Consider the following 15105-nt stretch of genomic DNA (forward strand, 5'->3'; position numbering starts at 1 on the left):
GACTGGCCGTGGCTCCACCCCCAGCTCCGCCTCTTAGCTACCATTGGTCAATGAGCCCGCCTGGCAGCCTCGCGATTGGCCAGACGGGCTGGCGGCCGCGTCCAATGGGCGGCGGCGCCGGCTTTCCCGCGGCCATTCGCTATTCGAGTGGGTGCTGGCGACAGACGGCTGTTAAGAGCGTAACGGACGCTGGTCTTTGGCAGGATGATGGCGGCCTTAGCGGCCGGAGGCTACGCACGGAGTGATACGGTAGAGAAGCTGCCCTCTGTTATGGCGGGGGTTCCGGCGCGGAGAAACCAGTCCTCCCCGCCTCCTGCCCCACCGCTCTGCCTCCGGCGGCGGACGCGACTCGCGGCGGCTCCCGAGGACACAGTGCAGAACCGGGTGAGAGTCCGCTCGCCCTGTTCACCCTGCTCCGGGCTTCTCTGGGCCACCTTGGTCCCGCCTGAGGGCCTCGGCCCCTCCCATCACCCTTTACGTGTTGCTGCAGGCTGCCTTCCCTGGCCTGCCTGGTCCGGAAGGCCCGCCCCCTGAGCAAAGGCTCCTCCCACTTTCCTGCTGACTTCAGCGTTGGTTGCCGCCCATCTTTCTGGCTCCATCCAGTGTTGGCACATTGCGTTATCTTAGTTCCAACTTTTGGGAAATTATTTGCGTTTACAAATCTTCCCAAGTCTCACTTTCCCGTTCTGTAACCTAAGACACTTATCTATTCCATTCCAATGTTTTCTTGTTTTTCTTTCTTTTTTTATGGAATAGGGCTGGGTGGGCCTTGCCCACCAGGTAGGTCTCTGTTACGTAGCTCTGGCTATCCACAGCAGCAACAACAGAGTGCCAAACCCAGGTATGAGGAAGAGGGCGGCTGTGGCTCTTGACCTGCCTCCTCCATGGCGCCCCATATTTTGTTGACATCATTCCCCTGGGTCTTTAAGGCTCTGCTTGCTTCCCTTACTTACTTAACATTTCTACCTTTTTTCTCAGCTCCTGATTTTTTCCCTTTTCTTTCGCTAGAAGGGATTCTTACTCTGTATTTACAGCTCACAATTAGGAGAATGAGAGTAATGATCTGTAAAATCTCAGTAGTGCTGCCTGGGGAGGAGGGTGTACAGAACAGTTACAAAAAAAAATTTTTTTTTTTTTCGAGACAGGGTTTCTCTGTGTAACAGTCCTAGGTGTCCTAGAACTCCCTTTGTAGACCAGGCTGGCCTCTGACTCCCAAGTGCTGGAATTAAAGGCGTGTGCCACCTACGCCTGGTCAGTTCCACACATGTTGAGACACAGAAATGACTTTAGGAAGAAGGAATGCTATTAGCAACACATTTTTAAAATGATTTTTACGTATTTTACATGCACTGGTGTTTTGCCTGCATGTATGTGTCTGTGGTGAGGGTTCCAGACCCCTTGGAACTAGAGTTACAGACAGTTGTGAACTGCCGTGTGGGTGCTGGGAATTGAACCTGGGTCCTCTGCAAGAGCAGCCAATGCTCTTATCCTGGGAGCCATCTTTCCAGCCCCTGCCAGACATTTTTTATATTACACTTTTTTATTGGGGGAGATGGATTTTGTACCTTGGTGCAGGTGTAAATGTCTGAGGTCAACTTTTGAGATTAGACTCTCCTTGTGTGGGTTTTGGGGATTTGAACTCAAGTTGTCAGCTTTGGTCCCAAGAACATTTTTTACCTGCTGAGTCATTTACTGCTCTAGAGGTGGGACCTGGGAGAATGGAGCCAATAAATGAGTCAGACTAAAGTCTCGTGCAATAGCCAGCTTTATTCAGAACATAACACAGTTTGTACTCCAAGGGTTAAGAGGAGTCACCTGAGTAAAGTGTGCAGTCACAAGGACAGGCTGCACGTGGCAGAAACATGTTTCTCCATAGAGGCACATGAACAAATAATAGCCAGTTGTAATGAATAATCTGAAGTAAACTCACTCATGTCTGCTACACCTGGGAGGGGCACAAAAGCATCATCAAAGAACAATTCTGTGTTTTTGAAGAAATTGAGGTCATAAGACTCTTGTCTTGGTTTCTTGGAATTTTCTCACAAACACTCAGAATTCCCCCACATGACACTATTCTTGGTTCATGTTCTGACACTGAGCCACGTCTCTGACCCCAAGGCAGTAGTTTTTTGTTTCTTTTTTTAAAGGTTTATTTATTCTTATTTTTGTGTGTGGGGGGCTTTCTACCTCCATTTATGTATGTGCACCATGTGGGCGCTGGATCATCTGGAACTGGAGTTACAGATGGTTGTGGGTCCTTTGGGAGAGCAACAAGTGCACTCCTAACTGCTAAGCCAGCTTTCCACTCCACCAGCAACACAAGAGTGGTTCTCAAGGCCGGGTGGTGGTGGCACGCCTTACACGCCTTTAATCCCAGCACTGGGAGGCAGAGCCAGGCGGATCTCTGTGAGTTCGAGGCCAGCCTGGGCTACAGAGTGAGATCCAGGAAAGGCGCAAAGCTGTACAGAGAAACCCTGTCTCGAAAAAAAAAAAAGAAGAAAGAAAGAAAGAAAGAAAGAAAGAAAGAAAGAAAGAAAGAAAGAAAGAAAGAAAGAAAGAAAGAACAAAAAGAGTGGTTCTCCAGTCATTGCCTGGGCACATAAATCTTTTTATAAAATGGAGACGACAGCCATACTATGGGATTGAAGGGATTTGAAATTGTGATTGTGCCCTTCTTCACACACACACACACACACACACACACACACACACACACACACACACACACACACAGTGTCCAGATAAAGGATGGATCTATGGAAGCTGCTGATGCTCTTTTTCCTCTCTGGTGAGTGTTTGATGCCTTAGAGAATGTGTCCCCTCCACCCAGACTGCTGGATTCTAGACAAGTGGCCCTTGCCCACAAGGTCTTTCTGTTATGTAGCTCTGGCTATCCTGGAACTTATTACTTAGACCAGGCTGGCCTCGAATGCACAGAGATCCACTTGCCTCTATCCCTCAAGTGCTAGGATTCAAGGCATGAGCCACTACGCCCGGCCCTTGCTCACCATAGTGACTGTACCTTCTTTTTTTTGTTGTTTTGGTTTTTGGTTTTTCAAGATAGGATTTTTCTGTATAGCTCTGGCTGTCCTGGAACTCACTCTGTAGACCAGGCTGGCATCTGCCTCCTGAGGACTGGGATTAAAGGTGTGCACCATTACCACCTGTCTGGCTGTACCTTCCTTCTATGTCCTCCCTGTCACTGAGGTCCAGCTGTACTGGCCTGCTTTCTGTTTTCCTGAAGTTGCAAGTTCTAGTCTATCCTTGGACTTTGCATTTGATGTTTGTGTGCCTGGGTGTTTGGCTGTAGTCTCTCTCTGGCTCCTTCCCATTCTTCAAGTCTCAGCCTGAATATTCCTGTCCAGAGCGGGGTTCTGGAATCCCAGTCTAGAGACACCCACGTTAACTCTCCCTCGGGGCCCTTTCATGCTCCTGAAAGTGCCTTGTGTGTTCTTAAGCTGCATGGAGGAGAATGGCAGAAGCACATACAGAAAGGGGCACAGTAAGGTGGTCTGGCCCGGCCTCTGGACTGACGCCTGAGCTTCAATACTCTGTTTCTTTAGCAGGTTAGGAACTTTGCCATGCCTCAGTCCCGGCTGTAAAACAAGAATGATGATGTAGAATCTCTCACACCACACTAGCTTTTATGACTTGATTTGTTTTGTCTGTGATACAGGGTCTTATTATATAGCCCAGACTGACCTCAAACTTATACTTCTCCAGCTTTCCAAGTACTGGAATCACAGAAGTGTGCCACCTTACCCAGCCTCCTCGAAGGGTACCTGTGAAATTCTGTAGGCACACATATCTTAAGCCTCAGAACACCTGTTAGGCACATTGCAGGTACTCTACTAAATACTCTTGTTATTGTGTTTGGGGTGATGTTATTTATTTTTTTCTCATTTGACAGCACACCCCAGAGATCATCTGGCTTACAAAAGCTGTACTCTAAAAATGTCCAGTTACACTAAAGCCCTATAAAACTAATGAGCGTGTAAGACCCTTGAGTGCTGTTGCTTGACTGACTGTACCAGAATCCTGGCAGCGGCTCCTCTTCATGGGTGGCTGCTCTGGGGCTCTGTTTGCTCCGGATGACAGTAGTGATTGTATCATAAGGTGGTCATGTGTGTTGAGGAGCTCTGCTTAGAACAGTGCCTGACTGTGATAAGGACTCAGTGTGTGTGCCCGCACACCCCTGTGATTGTGATAAGGACTCAGTAAGCGTGTGCCCGCACACCCCTGTGATTGTGATAAGGACTCAGTAAGCGTGTGCCCGCACACCCCTGTGATTGTGATAAGGACTCAGTAAGCGTGTGCCCGTACACTCCTGTGTTTGTGATAAGGACTCAGTAAGCGTGTGCCCGTACACCCCTGTGTTTGTGATAAGGACTCAGTAAGCGTGTGCCCGCACACCCCTGTGATTGTGATAAGGACTCAGTGCCTTATATTTGCTAGGCAAGCGTTCTGTTATTGAGCTCGATCTTCAACCTGTTGAAATGATGTTCTTAGTGTGACTTATTTCTCTACTTGTGGAAAACTCTAGACTGAATTTGATGAGGGGACACTATCTGCTTTTGCTCAGTGCTGTGTCCACCCTGTGTGGCCTGAAGTGCTAGCATTGGAACAGAGCACCTTGGTTGGCACTGCACCAGGGCCACTCGCCAGCTGCGGAGCTTGTGGCTTGTCTGTAAACAAGGGTGCTTGTGATCCTCTTCCTCACGGATTGTCAGGCCTTATGTCTTTCATCCATGATCATCCTTGACACTTATCACAGGTCGCTTTGTCACCGGGCAGTCTCCCTCCCTACAGGCCCGGTTCCTTCCTTGCTAGCTCTTGTTTCTCTTGCAGCAGGCAAGGGAATGCTGTCAAGTCAAGTGCCCGTTGCTGGTAACCAGCATGACTTCCGACGCTCAGGGGCGTGTGTGGAGTGCCCTTAGACTCCTGACTGAGCAGCTGTGCCATGTGGGGCCCACTAGAGCATGTTTTCTGACAGCCCTTTCATTTGCAGGTGACACTTGAGAAGGTGCTTGGCATCACAGCCCAGAACAGCAGTGGGCTAACCTGTGACCCTGGCACGGGTCATGTAGCCTACCTGGCAGGGTAAGCACATGGGTGGGCTTCAGCAGCTGGTCGCTGGTTAGGAATTTGGAATTGAAATCATTGCATCTTTCTGGGCCTTGACTTCCCATCTGTAGGATATAGATAATGCTTCTCCCTCTGAGGGCTGTGGCAAGGTCTCCATCCTCTTCACAAGCCCATCAGTGTCTAGAACAGCACCTGGCAAGTCAGTGCTTGGAAAGCCTTTTAATCATGACTACAGATGTGAAGGTGGTAGCAATTATAGGAAACTCCAGTGGATGAGACCCAAATTCATGTCCAGCTCTTCTACATATGCCCTACTTAGAACCTCTGCTTCTACCTAGTAACACTCCACTCCACTCGGGTAGCTGAGAGAACTGAAGGAGATTGGATTTTGTCCAGAAATACTGATCTAGCTTGGCCCTGCTCAGGCAGTGAAAGAGCCTTCTCTCCCACCCCCCGAGCAAGATAGGGCTGAATAGACTCATAGTAACAAGCAGTATCTATTAATGAGACCTTGGGAAACAGTCCAGGATGGAGGACAGGCTGGGCTCTTAAATCCAGCTGGGGTACATTCACATCCGCACTCCATTTCTGACCTTCTGGTTGACTGTGCAAACGACTTGCCCTCTTTGGGCTTCATTCCTCTATATCAGATCTAAAGAACCCTTGGCCTAACCAAGCAACTGTGAAGATTTAAGGCTATTATAGCCATAAGCCTAGGGCCTGCCAGAATAGTCCCCACAAAGGAAGTGCTTGTTTCTGTTTAAGACTATATTAATAATGACAGGTGCCCAAGATTTCTCCGCGTTACTGTCTGGAGGAAGGGGGAACCTGAAACAGGATCTTCTGCCTAGAGGGAGCCTTATAAAAGCTGGAGAGGTAATCAGGGGTAGAGTGCTTGCCTAGCATATTTAAGACCCTGGGTTCCATCCTCAACACCACCAAAAGCAAAAGCTCCTTGGCACAGGAGCCTGAGGCAGGAGGAGTTCAAAGCTAGCCTAGGCTGCATAATGAGACAAGGAAACAGAAAGAAAAGGAGCCATGTTAATACATGGGCTTTTCCTTGGCGAGGGAATCATCCCTGAACCCAGTGCTTCTCCCAACCCCCCAGTTGAGACATGTTTTCTTTTCCCCAGCTGTGTGGTGGTGATCTTGAACCCCAAAGAGAACAAGCAGCAGCATATCTTTAACACTACCAGGTAGGCTGGGCCTGGGCGTGGGGTGGGGTTGGGGGACCAGGGTGCTGTCCCAAATCCTTCCCCACAGAGACTGGGGATAGTCATGGGTGGTGACTCATTTACTCCGCAATGTTCACAGGACCTACTTTGTACTAGGTACTGTTCCAGGTATTGGCAACCTAGCGATGAGCAGAGACAAGAATCTACCCTCTAGAGCTGAAATAAAGGAGGAGCTAACATTATACAATCTGGACATGGCCTTGCTTCTAAACAGCAGGCCAGCTAGTCTGGCCTTCAGTCCCTGTTCAGGCTAGTTCAGAGTAAACGAGACAGGAGCTGGAGAGACAGCTCCGTCTGTGAAATGCTTGCCATGCAAGCATGAGGACCCAAATCCAGTCCCCAGGACCCACAGGAAAAGTTAGGTGTGGCACTTGGGAGGCAGAGGCAGGCAGATCTCTGAGTTCGAGGCCAGCCTGGTCTACAGAGCAAGTTCCAGAACAGCCAGGGCTACACAGAGAAACCCTGTCTCAAAACCCCACTCCCACCCCCCAAAAAAGTTAGGTGTGGTGACATGTGCTTATATTTCCAGTGTTGGGAAGGTAGAGATGGGGATCCCTGTGGGCTCACTGGGTAGCCAGTCTAGCCTAACTGGTGAGCCCTGCATCCCATCAAGAAATCCTGTCTCAAGAAAATAGGGTAGAGAACTCCTGAGGAGCCGCTCCCCCGAAAGTTGACCTCTGGCCTCCACGTGCATATGTGCGCACATGGAGTATCAGAAGCATTTCAGGTGTCAGGGTTTCTAGGCATTCAATAAGCTGTATCTGTGCCTTGTCTACCGGCGTCCTCCCATGAGCACCACTTCGCTAGTTAGGCCAAGGCTGTACTGGGTCCTGCGGCTGAGTTTCAGGGTCGTGTTCAGGTGGGGGGGCCTTGGGAAGCTCACTGGGGAGGAAAGCGGGCTCTCCATCCGGGCTCTGCAGTGTTCGGTGCTGAGGGAGGAAGAGCCCTTTGCTTTTGTTCTGCTTCCCTGAGTGCCATGCTGAGCACACAAGCTACGCTGGCTGTGTAGGAGGAGCTGGCGCTCAGTCCTCCAAGCCTTTCCCCAGCCTTGGGGACCAGGAGCGGGCAGAATGCTGAGAGCATAGTCACCCTTGGTGGAACCAGTGATGACTCTTTCCTTGTCCCTAGGAAGTCCCTGAGTGCTCTGGCCTTCTCCCCAGATGGGAAGTACATAGTGACAGGAGAGGTGAGTCTTGCCTGAGCAGGTGGGAAAGGTCTTGGAGCTATCTCTTCTGCTTCCAGCAGGCCTGGGAATCCCTTATTGGCTCCCGGTTTCAGAAAAGGCCTGTGGCAGATATGGGAGGTGGCTTTTGGGAACAAGTTGTAGCAATGTCAACTTCAGCTTAAACAGCCCCTCTAACCCTGCCTGGCACACTGTTCAGCAGTAATAATACCTTACCCTCCCACCCTACCCCCAGAACGGGCACAGGCCAGCTGTACGCATCTGGGATGTGGAGGAAAAAACTCAGGTGGCAGAGATGCTGGGCCACAAGTATGGTGTGGCCTGTGTGGCCTTCTCACCCAATATGAAGCACATCGTGTCCATGGGCTACCAACATGACATGGTCCTCAATGTCTGGGACTGGAAGGTGAGAACCCAGTGGTCCCGTGGGCATATGGGCAGGCAGGGAGTCGCCAGCACCTTAGTCTGCACCCGCTCTTTCAGAAAGACATTGTGGTGGCCTCCAACAAGGTGTCATGTAGAGTCATCGCCCTCTCCTTCTCTGAGGACAGCAGCTATTTTGTCACCGTTGGGAATCGGCATGTGAGGTTTTGGTTCTTAGAAGTCTCCACGGAAGCAAAGGTGAGCTTTTGTCCCCATCCCGTCAGGTCTTGGAGAGTCCCTCGCAGCAGTGGCAGCGTAGGCTCCTGTGTCCACCTCGGACTTGGAAGTCGTGGTCTCACAGGTCATCAAGCTTCTCAGGCGTCCAGGTGCTGACTAGTAAGCCCTGCTGGACTGTGCCCCAGGCCAGGACTCACCATTGGACCACTGCCTCTTGGCCTCGCTGCCCAAGTGTGGGTTCTGCTCTTCTCCTCCACATGGAGGACTTCTTAAAAGTCCTCCTGTCAGCCAGGCGGTGGTGGCACATGCCTTTAATCCCAGCACTCGGGAGGCAGAGCCAGGCGGATCTCTGTGAGTTCGAGGCCAGCCTGGTCTACAGAGTGAGATCCAGGACAGCCAGGGCCACACAGAGAAAAACAAAACAAACAAAAAAGGCCTCCTGTCCGCTGTGTCAGTAAGGGCCCACTGAGCACAGCTGAGCACTAGGCAAGGGGGTAGTCTCTAACATGTCCTCCTGTGCTTCCAGGTGACTGGCACAGTGCCCCTGGTGGGGCGCTCAGGCATCCTGGGTGAGCTGCACAACAACATCTTCTGTGGTGTGGCCTGCGGCCGGGGCCGGATGGCGGGCAATACCTTCTGTGTGTCCTACTCTGGCCTCCTCTGCCAGTTCAATGAGAAGAGGATGCTGGACAAGTGGATCAACCTGAAGGTACCCACCTCTCTCTGCCAGCCGTCAGCTGGGGAGCTACTCTGTCCTTAGTGTATCCAGGGGTACTCCACTGTGCACTGCACCTGCTGGTTCTTTCGGGAGGGACTGAGGTGTTTTGTGTTTTGTCATAGACAGGGTCTCCCCTTCCTTGTGAAGCTGAGTCTGTCCTCAGACTCCTGATCCTCCTGCCTCCGCCTCCTGAGGGCTGGCATAGCAGGTGTGCACCCCCCTGCCTGGCATCAAGGTAGTGACTGACTACACAGGTTCCCTGTGAGCCAGGAGGTGGTGACGCACACCTTTAATCTCAGCACTCGGGAGGCAGGGGCAGATAGATCTCTGCTGATTCAGGCCAGCCCGGTCTACAGAGTGAGTTCCAGAACAGCCAGGGCTATACGGAGAAACCTTGTCTCGAAAAACAAGAAACAAACAAAAATTAAATGGAAATACCTTCCTTAAAGTTGACAAGGAAGTCACATGAGATAATATGCAGGAGACTTTTTTTTTTTTTTTAAATATCATGAACCTACTATTTTTCCTGTCAAAAAAGAAAAGACTCCGCACCGGGTGGTGGTGGCACACACCTTTAATCCCAGCACTTGGGAGGCAGAGCCAGGCAGATCTCTGTGAGTTCGAGGCCAGCCTGGTCTACAGAGCAAGATCCAGGACAGGCACCAAAACTACACAGAGAAACCCTGTCTCGAAAAACCAAAAAGAAAAAGAAAAGACTCTGCAAAACAAAATTTTAGACTAAAGGTCAGTGTTTTAATAAGTTGCAGAGTTTTGTTTTATTTTTTTGTCCTAGTGCCTGAGTTTGAGTCCACAAGATCACCCTGCTCCAAGCTCAGTTACCCATTGACAGTGGGTGGGAGAGATGGGCTTTTTGCTCCTTTTCCCAGCTGGCCTCTGTGACTGCCCCCAGAACTTGCCTTCATGACTTATAGCATGTGGAAGAGTTCCAAATTTTGTCTGTTTTCTAGGAACTTAAGTGTCGCTTAAAAAAAAAAGATTATTTTATTTTTACTTATGTGTATGTGTGTTTGTGTAAGTGAGTGCAGGTGCCCAAAGAAGCCAGAAGAGGGCGTCATGTTCCCTGGAGCTCAAGTTACAGACAGTATGAACTGACCAATGTTGGTGCTGGGACCCGAACTCTAGTCTTAAGTCACCACTCTAGAGGCGGTGGGACCTGGGAGAATAGAGCTAATGAATGAGGCGGACTAAATCCTCATGCAGTAGCCAGCTTTGTTCAGAGCATCAGACAGTTTATACTCTGAGGGTTAAGCAAGGTCACCTGAGCAAAGTGTACAATCACAAGGGCAAACCTCAAGTGGCAGAAACATGTTTTTCCAGAGGCATATAAGCTAGTAACAATAGCCAGTTTTTCCAGAGCCATATAAGCTAGTAACAATAGCCAGTTTTTCCAGAGGCGTATAAGCTAGTAACAATAGCCAGTTGTTTTTCCAGAGGCATATAAGCTAGTAACAATAGCCAGTTTTTCCAGAAGCATATAAGCTAGTAACAATAGCCAGTTTTTCCAGAGGCATATAAGCTAGTAACAATAGCCAGTTTTTCCAGAGGCATATAAGCTAGTAACAATAGCCAGTTGTAATGAATAATCTGAAGTAAACTCGCTCCTGTCTGCTACACCTGGGAGGGGCACAAAAGCATCATCTAAGAACAATTCCATGTTTTGTTTGTTTGGTTCTGGATTTTGTTTTTTTGAGACAGGGTTTCTCTGTGTAGCCCTGGCTGTCCTGGAACTTGCTCTATAGACAAGTCTGTATCTCGAGTGCTAGGATTAAAGGCGAGTGCCACCACCTCTTGGCTTAAATCCATGTTTTTGAAGAAACAGATCACAAGACTCTTGTCTTGGTTTCTTGGAGTTTTCTCTCAGGTGCTCAGAAGTCTCCACACAGAGCTCCGTTCTTGGACTGTGTTCCGAGAGTCCTCTAGAAGAGCACTCTAAAAGATCACCCCTAGCCACTGAGCCGTCTCTGTAGCCCCCAACATCATTTAAAACAAAATATGTGTTTATTTTTAATTGTTACAGTGTCACAATGGTGAGTGTGAGCGTAGGATGTCTGTGTGTGTGTCTGTGTCTGCACACAGAAGCACAGGTGCTCATGGAGGCCAGAAGATGGTATAGGATCCAGTGGCCCTGGAATTGCAGGGGTGGTGAGCTGCCTGATGTGAGCACTGGGAAGCTCCCGATCCTCTTCTAGAGAAGGAAACACTTGTAACTGATGAGCCATCTCTTCAGCCCTGAACATCTTTTTTTTAATTTTCTTTTAATCTTTCTAGAACTTAAGCAACTTTAAAGTGAGTTAAAAGCTATTTTGTTTGTTTTTATTTAGACAAGGTCTCATTATGTAGACCAGGCTGGCCTCAAACTTGTGATCCTTTGGCTTCAGCTTTTGTAGTTATACACCACCACTACTGGTGCAAGGAAACACTTCTGCTTTGTAAAGTGTGGTGTTGCACTTGGTCCTCGAATCTGGAAAGCTGAGGCCAGAGGATTGCCAGAAATTCCAGTTTAGCCCCATAGTGAGACCCCATCTCAAAAAAAAAAAAAAAAATAGAGAGAGAGAGCACGAGCTTTGAGAGAGCACCAAATGACTCATAAATTAAATTAAGCCCTATAGAAAACTGCAGTCTTTCTAGAGTTCTGGTCTAAACTTCAGCCCAGTTACTGTCAGTGACCTGCCTAAGTAACTGCTGGAAAGGTACTCTTCGGATTTATGTTTTGTTTTGTTTGGTTTGGTTTGGTTTTTTCGAGACAGGGTTTCTCTGTGTAGTTTTGCGCCTTTCCTGGAACTCGCTTTGGAGACCAGGCTGGCCTCGAACTCACAGAGATCCGCCTGCCTCTGCCTCCTAAGTGCTGGGATTAAAGGCGTGCGCCACCACCGCCCAGCGGATTTATGTATTTTTTTATTTTATGTGTATGAGCGTTCTGCCTGCACGTATGCATGTGCACCACCTGTGAGCCTGCTGCCTGTGGAGGTGAGGCGAGGGCATTGGATCCCCTGGAACTGGAGTTATGGATAGTTGTGAGGCACCATGTGGCTGTGAGTTGACCTTGGGTCCTCTTCAAGAACAAGTGTTCTTAGCTGCTGAGCCATCTCTCCATCCCTGACAAATTTTTTACATACAGTTAAGTTCCTCTGTGAATAGCAGTGACAGTTCTGCCCCAAGTCATGCCTCTTGTCTGCATGTTGACACATCTTCAGTGATGACTGTTGCTATATTCTGATTTCAAAATACTATAAAACACCAAATCCACTTGAGTATGTCCCCTCAGGTCTCCTTGTCTTCCTGCCTGTGTGTCAGTGAGGAACTGATCTTCTGTGGATGCACAGATGGGATAGTCCGCATCTTCCAGGCCCATAGCCTGCAGTACCTCACCAACCTGCCCAAGCCGCACTACCTGGGAGTAGACGTGGCACAGGGCCTGGACTCCAGGTACTGTCCTGCACTGGGGGGGGGGGGGGTGTGTTGGGAGTCTATTCACTGGCGTCCATCCACCTGAGTGTCCACACTGTAAATACCAATGATCACTCTTAGCTCTGAGCAGTAATGGCAGTGAATAAGGCATAAAAGTCCTATTCCAGAGGTATTTACAAAGCAGCTACTCAGTGGCAGCCCAAGGCGGAAAGTAGGAATTCGAGCCAGCAAAATCTCTGTGGCATCCAGGAGTCGTGACACACGCCTTTAATCCCAGCCCTGGGGAGGCAGAGGCAGGTGGATCTCTGAGTGTGAGGCGAGCCTGGTCTACAGAGTGAATTCCAAGACAGCCAGGGCCCCACAGAAAAACCCTGTCTCAAAAAAAAAAAAAAAAAAAAGGAGAAGAAGGAGGAGGAGGAGGAAAGCAAACAAACAAAAAGGAAATCACTGCCAAGAAATTTTCTGTGCCAAGAAACCTTGGCACAGGGAGGGAGCTCCATGAAAAGTACCCACATGAGAGAATGCTGAAAGGAAGCAGTGACTTAGAAGCATGCTGGGCGGGGCTATGGCCACTGAGTGTCTGGTATGAGAGGCCAGCAGTGTTGACAGCAAGTTAAATGCCATAAAGGACAGCGCACCGAATGTTGTATGTTGCAGGACTAGCAAAGGGCTGTGAGACTGGGTGGCTGGAACGCTGGTGGAGACCAGCTGGATGAGCCTGTGTCTCTTCTGAGGTTTGAGGGGTGGCCACAGGGGGTTGCATGGTAAGTTCTTGAATGCAGAATCATTTGAATGCCATGTCCAAAGTGGAGGGAAGGGCCAAGCTGTTCCCTTTGTCATAAGTCTCACTTGGGGAAAGTGGCATGGGTATCTAACAGTGGTGGGCTACCTCTTTGTAGATTGTTGGCTCCTAGGCCAGCAGCTTCTCCAAAAGAAAGCTGGAGGGGTGACACACTCGGTGTATAAGGAAAGAGAGAGTTGAGCAAGCCACAGATTATGGCGTATTGCCTAGCTCCCCCACCTGCTATAACGCACTGTGTGGTCTCAGGTCGTCAGTGTGCCCCTCTGGGTCTGTGAAACAACACCACTTCTCCTGGGAGTGATGAGACTTGAGTAGTGCACAGCGAGCACTAAGTGGGCTGTCGCCTGTAGGAGACCCAAGGTCTAGGACCGCCCTACCTCAGCCCTGCCCTGCAGTTGGGGTCAGTTACTAATGAGGCCAGACAGAAGAGAGGAGGCCTGAGGAAGATGCTCATTTTCCCTCTGGACGGAAATGGACAGGATCTTGGGGTGAATGGAATGGGAGTAGAAATGATAATCAGGCAGTAACTCAGCTGGTCATTGTGACACACACTGCAGCAGATCTTTGTAAGTTCAAGGCCATCCTGGTCTACGCAGCAAGTTCCAGGCCAGCTATATAGTAAGATCCTATCTCTAAAACAAAACTAAAACAAGGAACTGCTGAGATGACTCAGTGATTAAGAGCACTGGCTGCGGACTGGAGAGATGGCTCAGAGGTTAAGAACACTGGCTGCTCCTCCAGAGGTCCTGAGTTCAATTCCCAGCAACCACATGGTGGCTCACAACCATCTGTAATGAGATCTGGCGCCCTCTTCTGGCGTGCAGGGATACATGCAAACAGAACACTGTATATGTAATAAATAAATATTTTTTTAAAAAAAGAGCACTGGCTGCTCTTCCAGAGGACCTGGGTTCTATTCCCAGCACCCACATCAAGGCTCATAACTCCCAGAGGATCTGGTACCCTCTTCTGGCCTTTATGGGTCCCAAGCATACACGTGATGCAGACATGCATTAAGGCAAAGCACCCCTGCACACAAAATAAACAACAACAAACCCCCAGGATTTAAAAAAGAGCAACTCAGAATGCCCTCAGAGGACTCTTCCTTTTTAGACTGGATTTTGTTAACCTGAGTCTGTAGAGACTAGAGACACCATTGATGGCTTCTACTTCCTGGCTGTAGTAGTAGCCGATTTTCCCTTGAATTTATTCCCCCCCCCCCCCGCCACCCCCCCACCGCCACCGCCGGGGGGGGGGGGGGGGGCGCACAGGGCTTTTCTGTGCATCCCTGGCTATTCTTAAACTCTCTGTAGACCAGACTAGCTTTGACCTTAGAGATCCAATTGCATCCACCTCCCAGTGCTAAGATTAAAGATGTTCGCCACCATACTTGAGTTTGAATTATTTCAGTGTTCTCATTGGTGTGTAAATTCCAGATGGAAGGTGCTGTTGATTATCTCACCACTGATGACCATCAAGTGTGTGGTCCTTGCACCACCTACAGGGCAAGCCAATTTTAACCAAACTACAGTGGGTATCACCACTGTCTCGTGATCTCCGTGAAGCTGCATGCTTTTGTAGCTTCTCACAGTCTTCTTTTCATTTCTAATGTAGCAATAAATAATAAATACAGTCATCATGCAAAAGAGTGTGCTCTCAGGGTCAGACCCAGGCATTTTCAGTTTGCAGCTTACGTTAGGAGCAAAACAAAAGAAAAGAGAGGACAGGGCATGGAAGTAGAATAGAAAGATGGCCAGCCACAGAGCCGCAGGAGTGGCTTGCTGGCATTGATGGTGACTAACCCATATGGCTTCGGTAGCTTCTTCTTCCACAGAAAAGCAGAAGCAGTCTACCCAGATACAGTGGCACTGACCTTTGACCCCATCCACGAGTGGCTCTCCTGTGTCTATAAGGACCACAGCATCTATATCTGGGATGTCAAGGACATCAATGAAGTCAGCAAAATGTGGTCAGAGCTCTTCCATAGCTCCTTCGTCTGGAATGTGGAGGTGAGACCCTCTTTCCCTCCTTCTCTTTGTCCAACTGTGTCTCC

General features: G+C 49.4%; 1 protein-coding gene across 2 annotated transcripts in view; it reads left to right on the forward strand.

Annotated features, from left to right (window-relative positions):
• Window positions 1-101: 101 nt before the first annotated feature.
• The window catches only part of Wdr62 (WD repeat domain 62), a 42276-nt gene continuing 27272 nt past the window's right edge, over window positions 102-15105 (forward strand). For both annotated transcript variants that reach the window (XM_052761745.1, XM_052761746.1), the window contains exons 1-9: window positions 102-384; window positions 5009-5100; window positions 6219-6281; window positions 7449-7506; window positions 7739-7909; window positions 7987-8124; window positions 8630-8812; window positions 12108-12268; window positions 14872-15061. In XM_052761745.1, coding sequence (XP_052617705.1) covers window positions 205-384; window positions 5009-5100; window positions 6219-6281; window positions 7449-7506; window positions 7739-7909; window positions 7987-8124; window positions 8630-8812; window positions 12108-12268; window positions 14872-15061 — 1236 coding nt within the window. In that variant the 5' untranslated portion in view covers window positions 102-204. The remainder of the gene's footprint in view (window positions 385-5008; window positions 5101-6218; window positions 6282-7448; window positions 7507-7738; window positions 7910-7986; window positions 8125-8629; window positions 8813-12107; window positions 12269-14871; window positions 15062-15105) is intronic.

The sequence above is a fragment of the Peromyscus californicus genome, unplaced genomic scaffold (genome assembly GCF_007827085.1).
Source record: "Peromyscus californicus insignis strain IS unplaced genomic scaffold, ASM782708v3 Scaffold_4__1_contigs__length_199733344, whole genome shotgun sequence".
Classification (NCBI taxonomy): domain Eukaryota; kingdom Metazoa; phylum Chordata; class Mammalia; order Rodentia; family Cricetidae; genus Peromyscus; species Peromyscus californicus.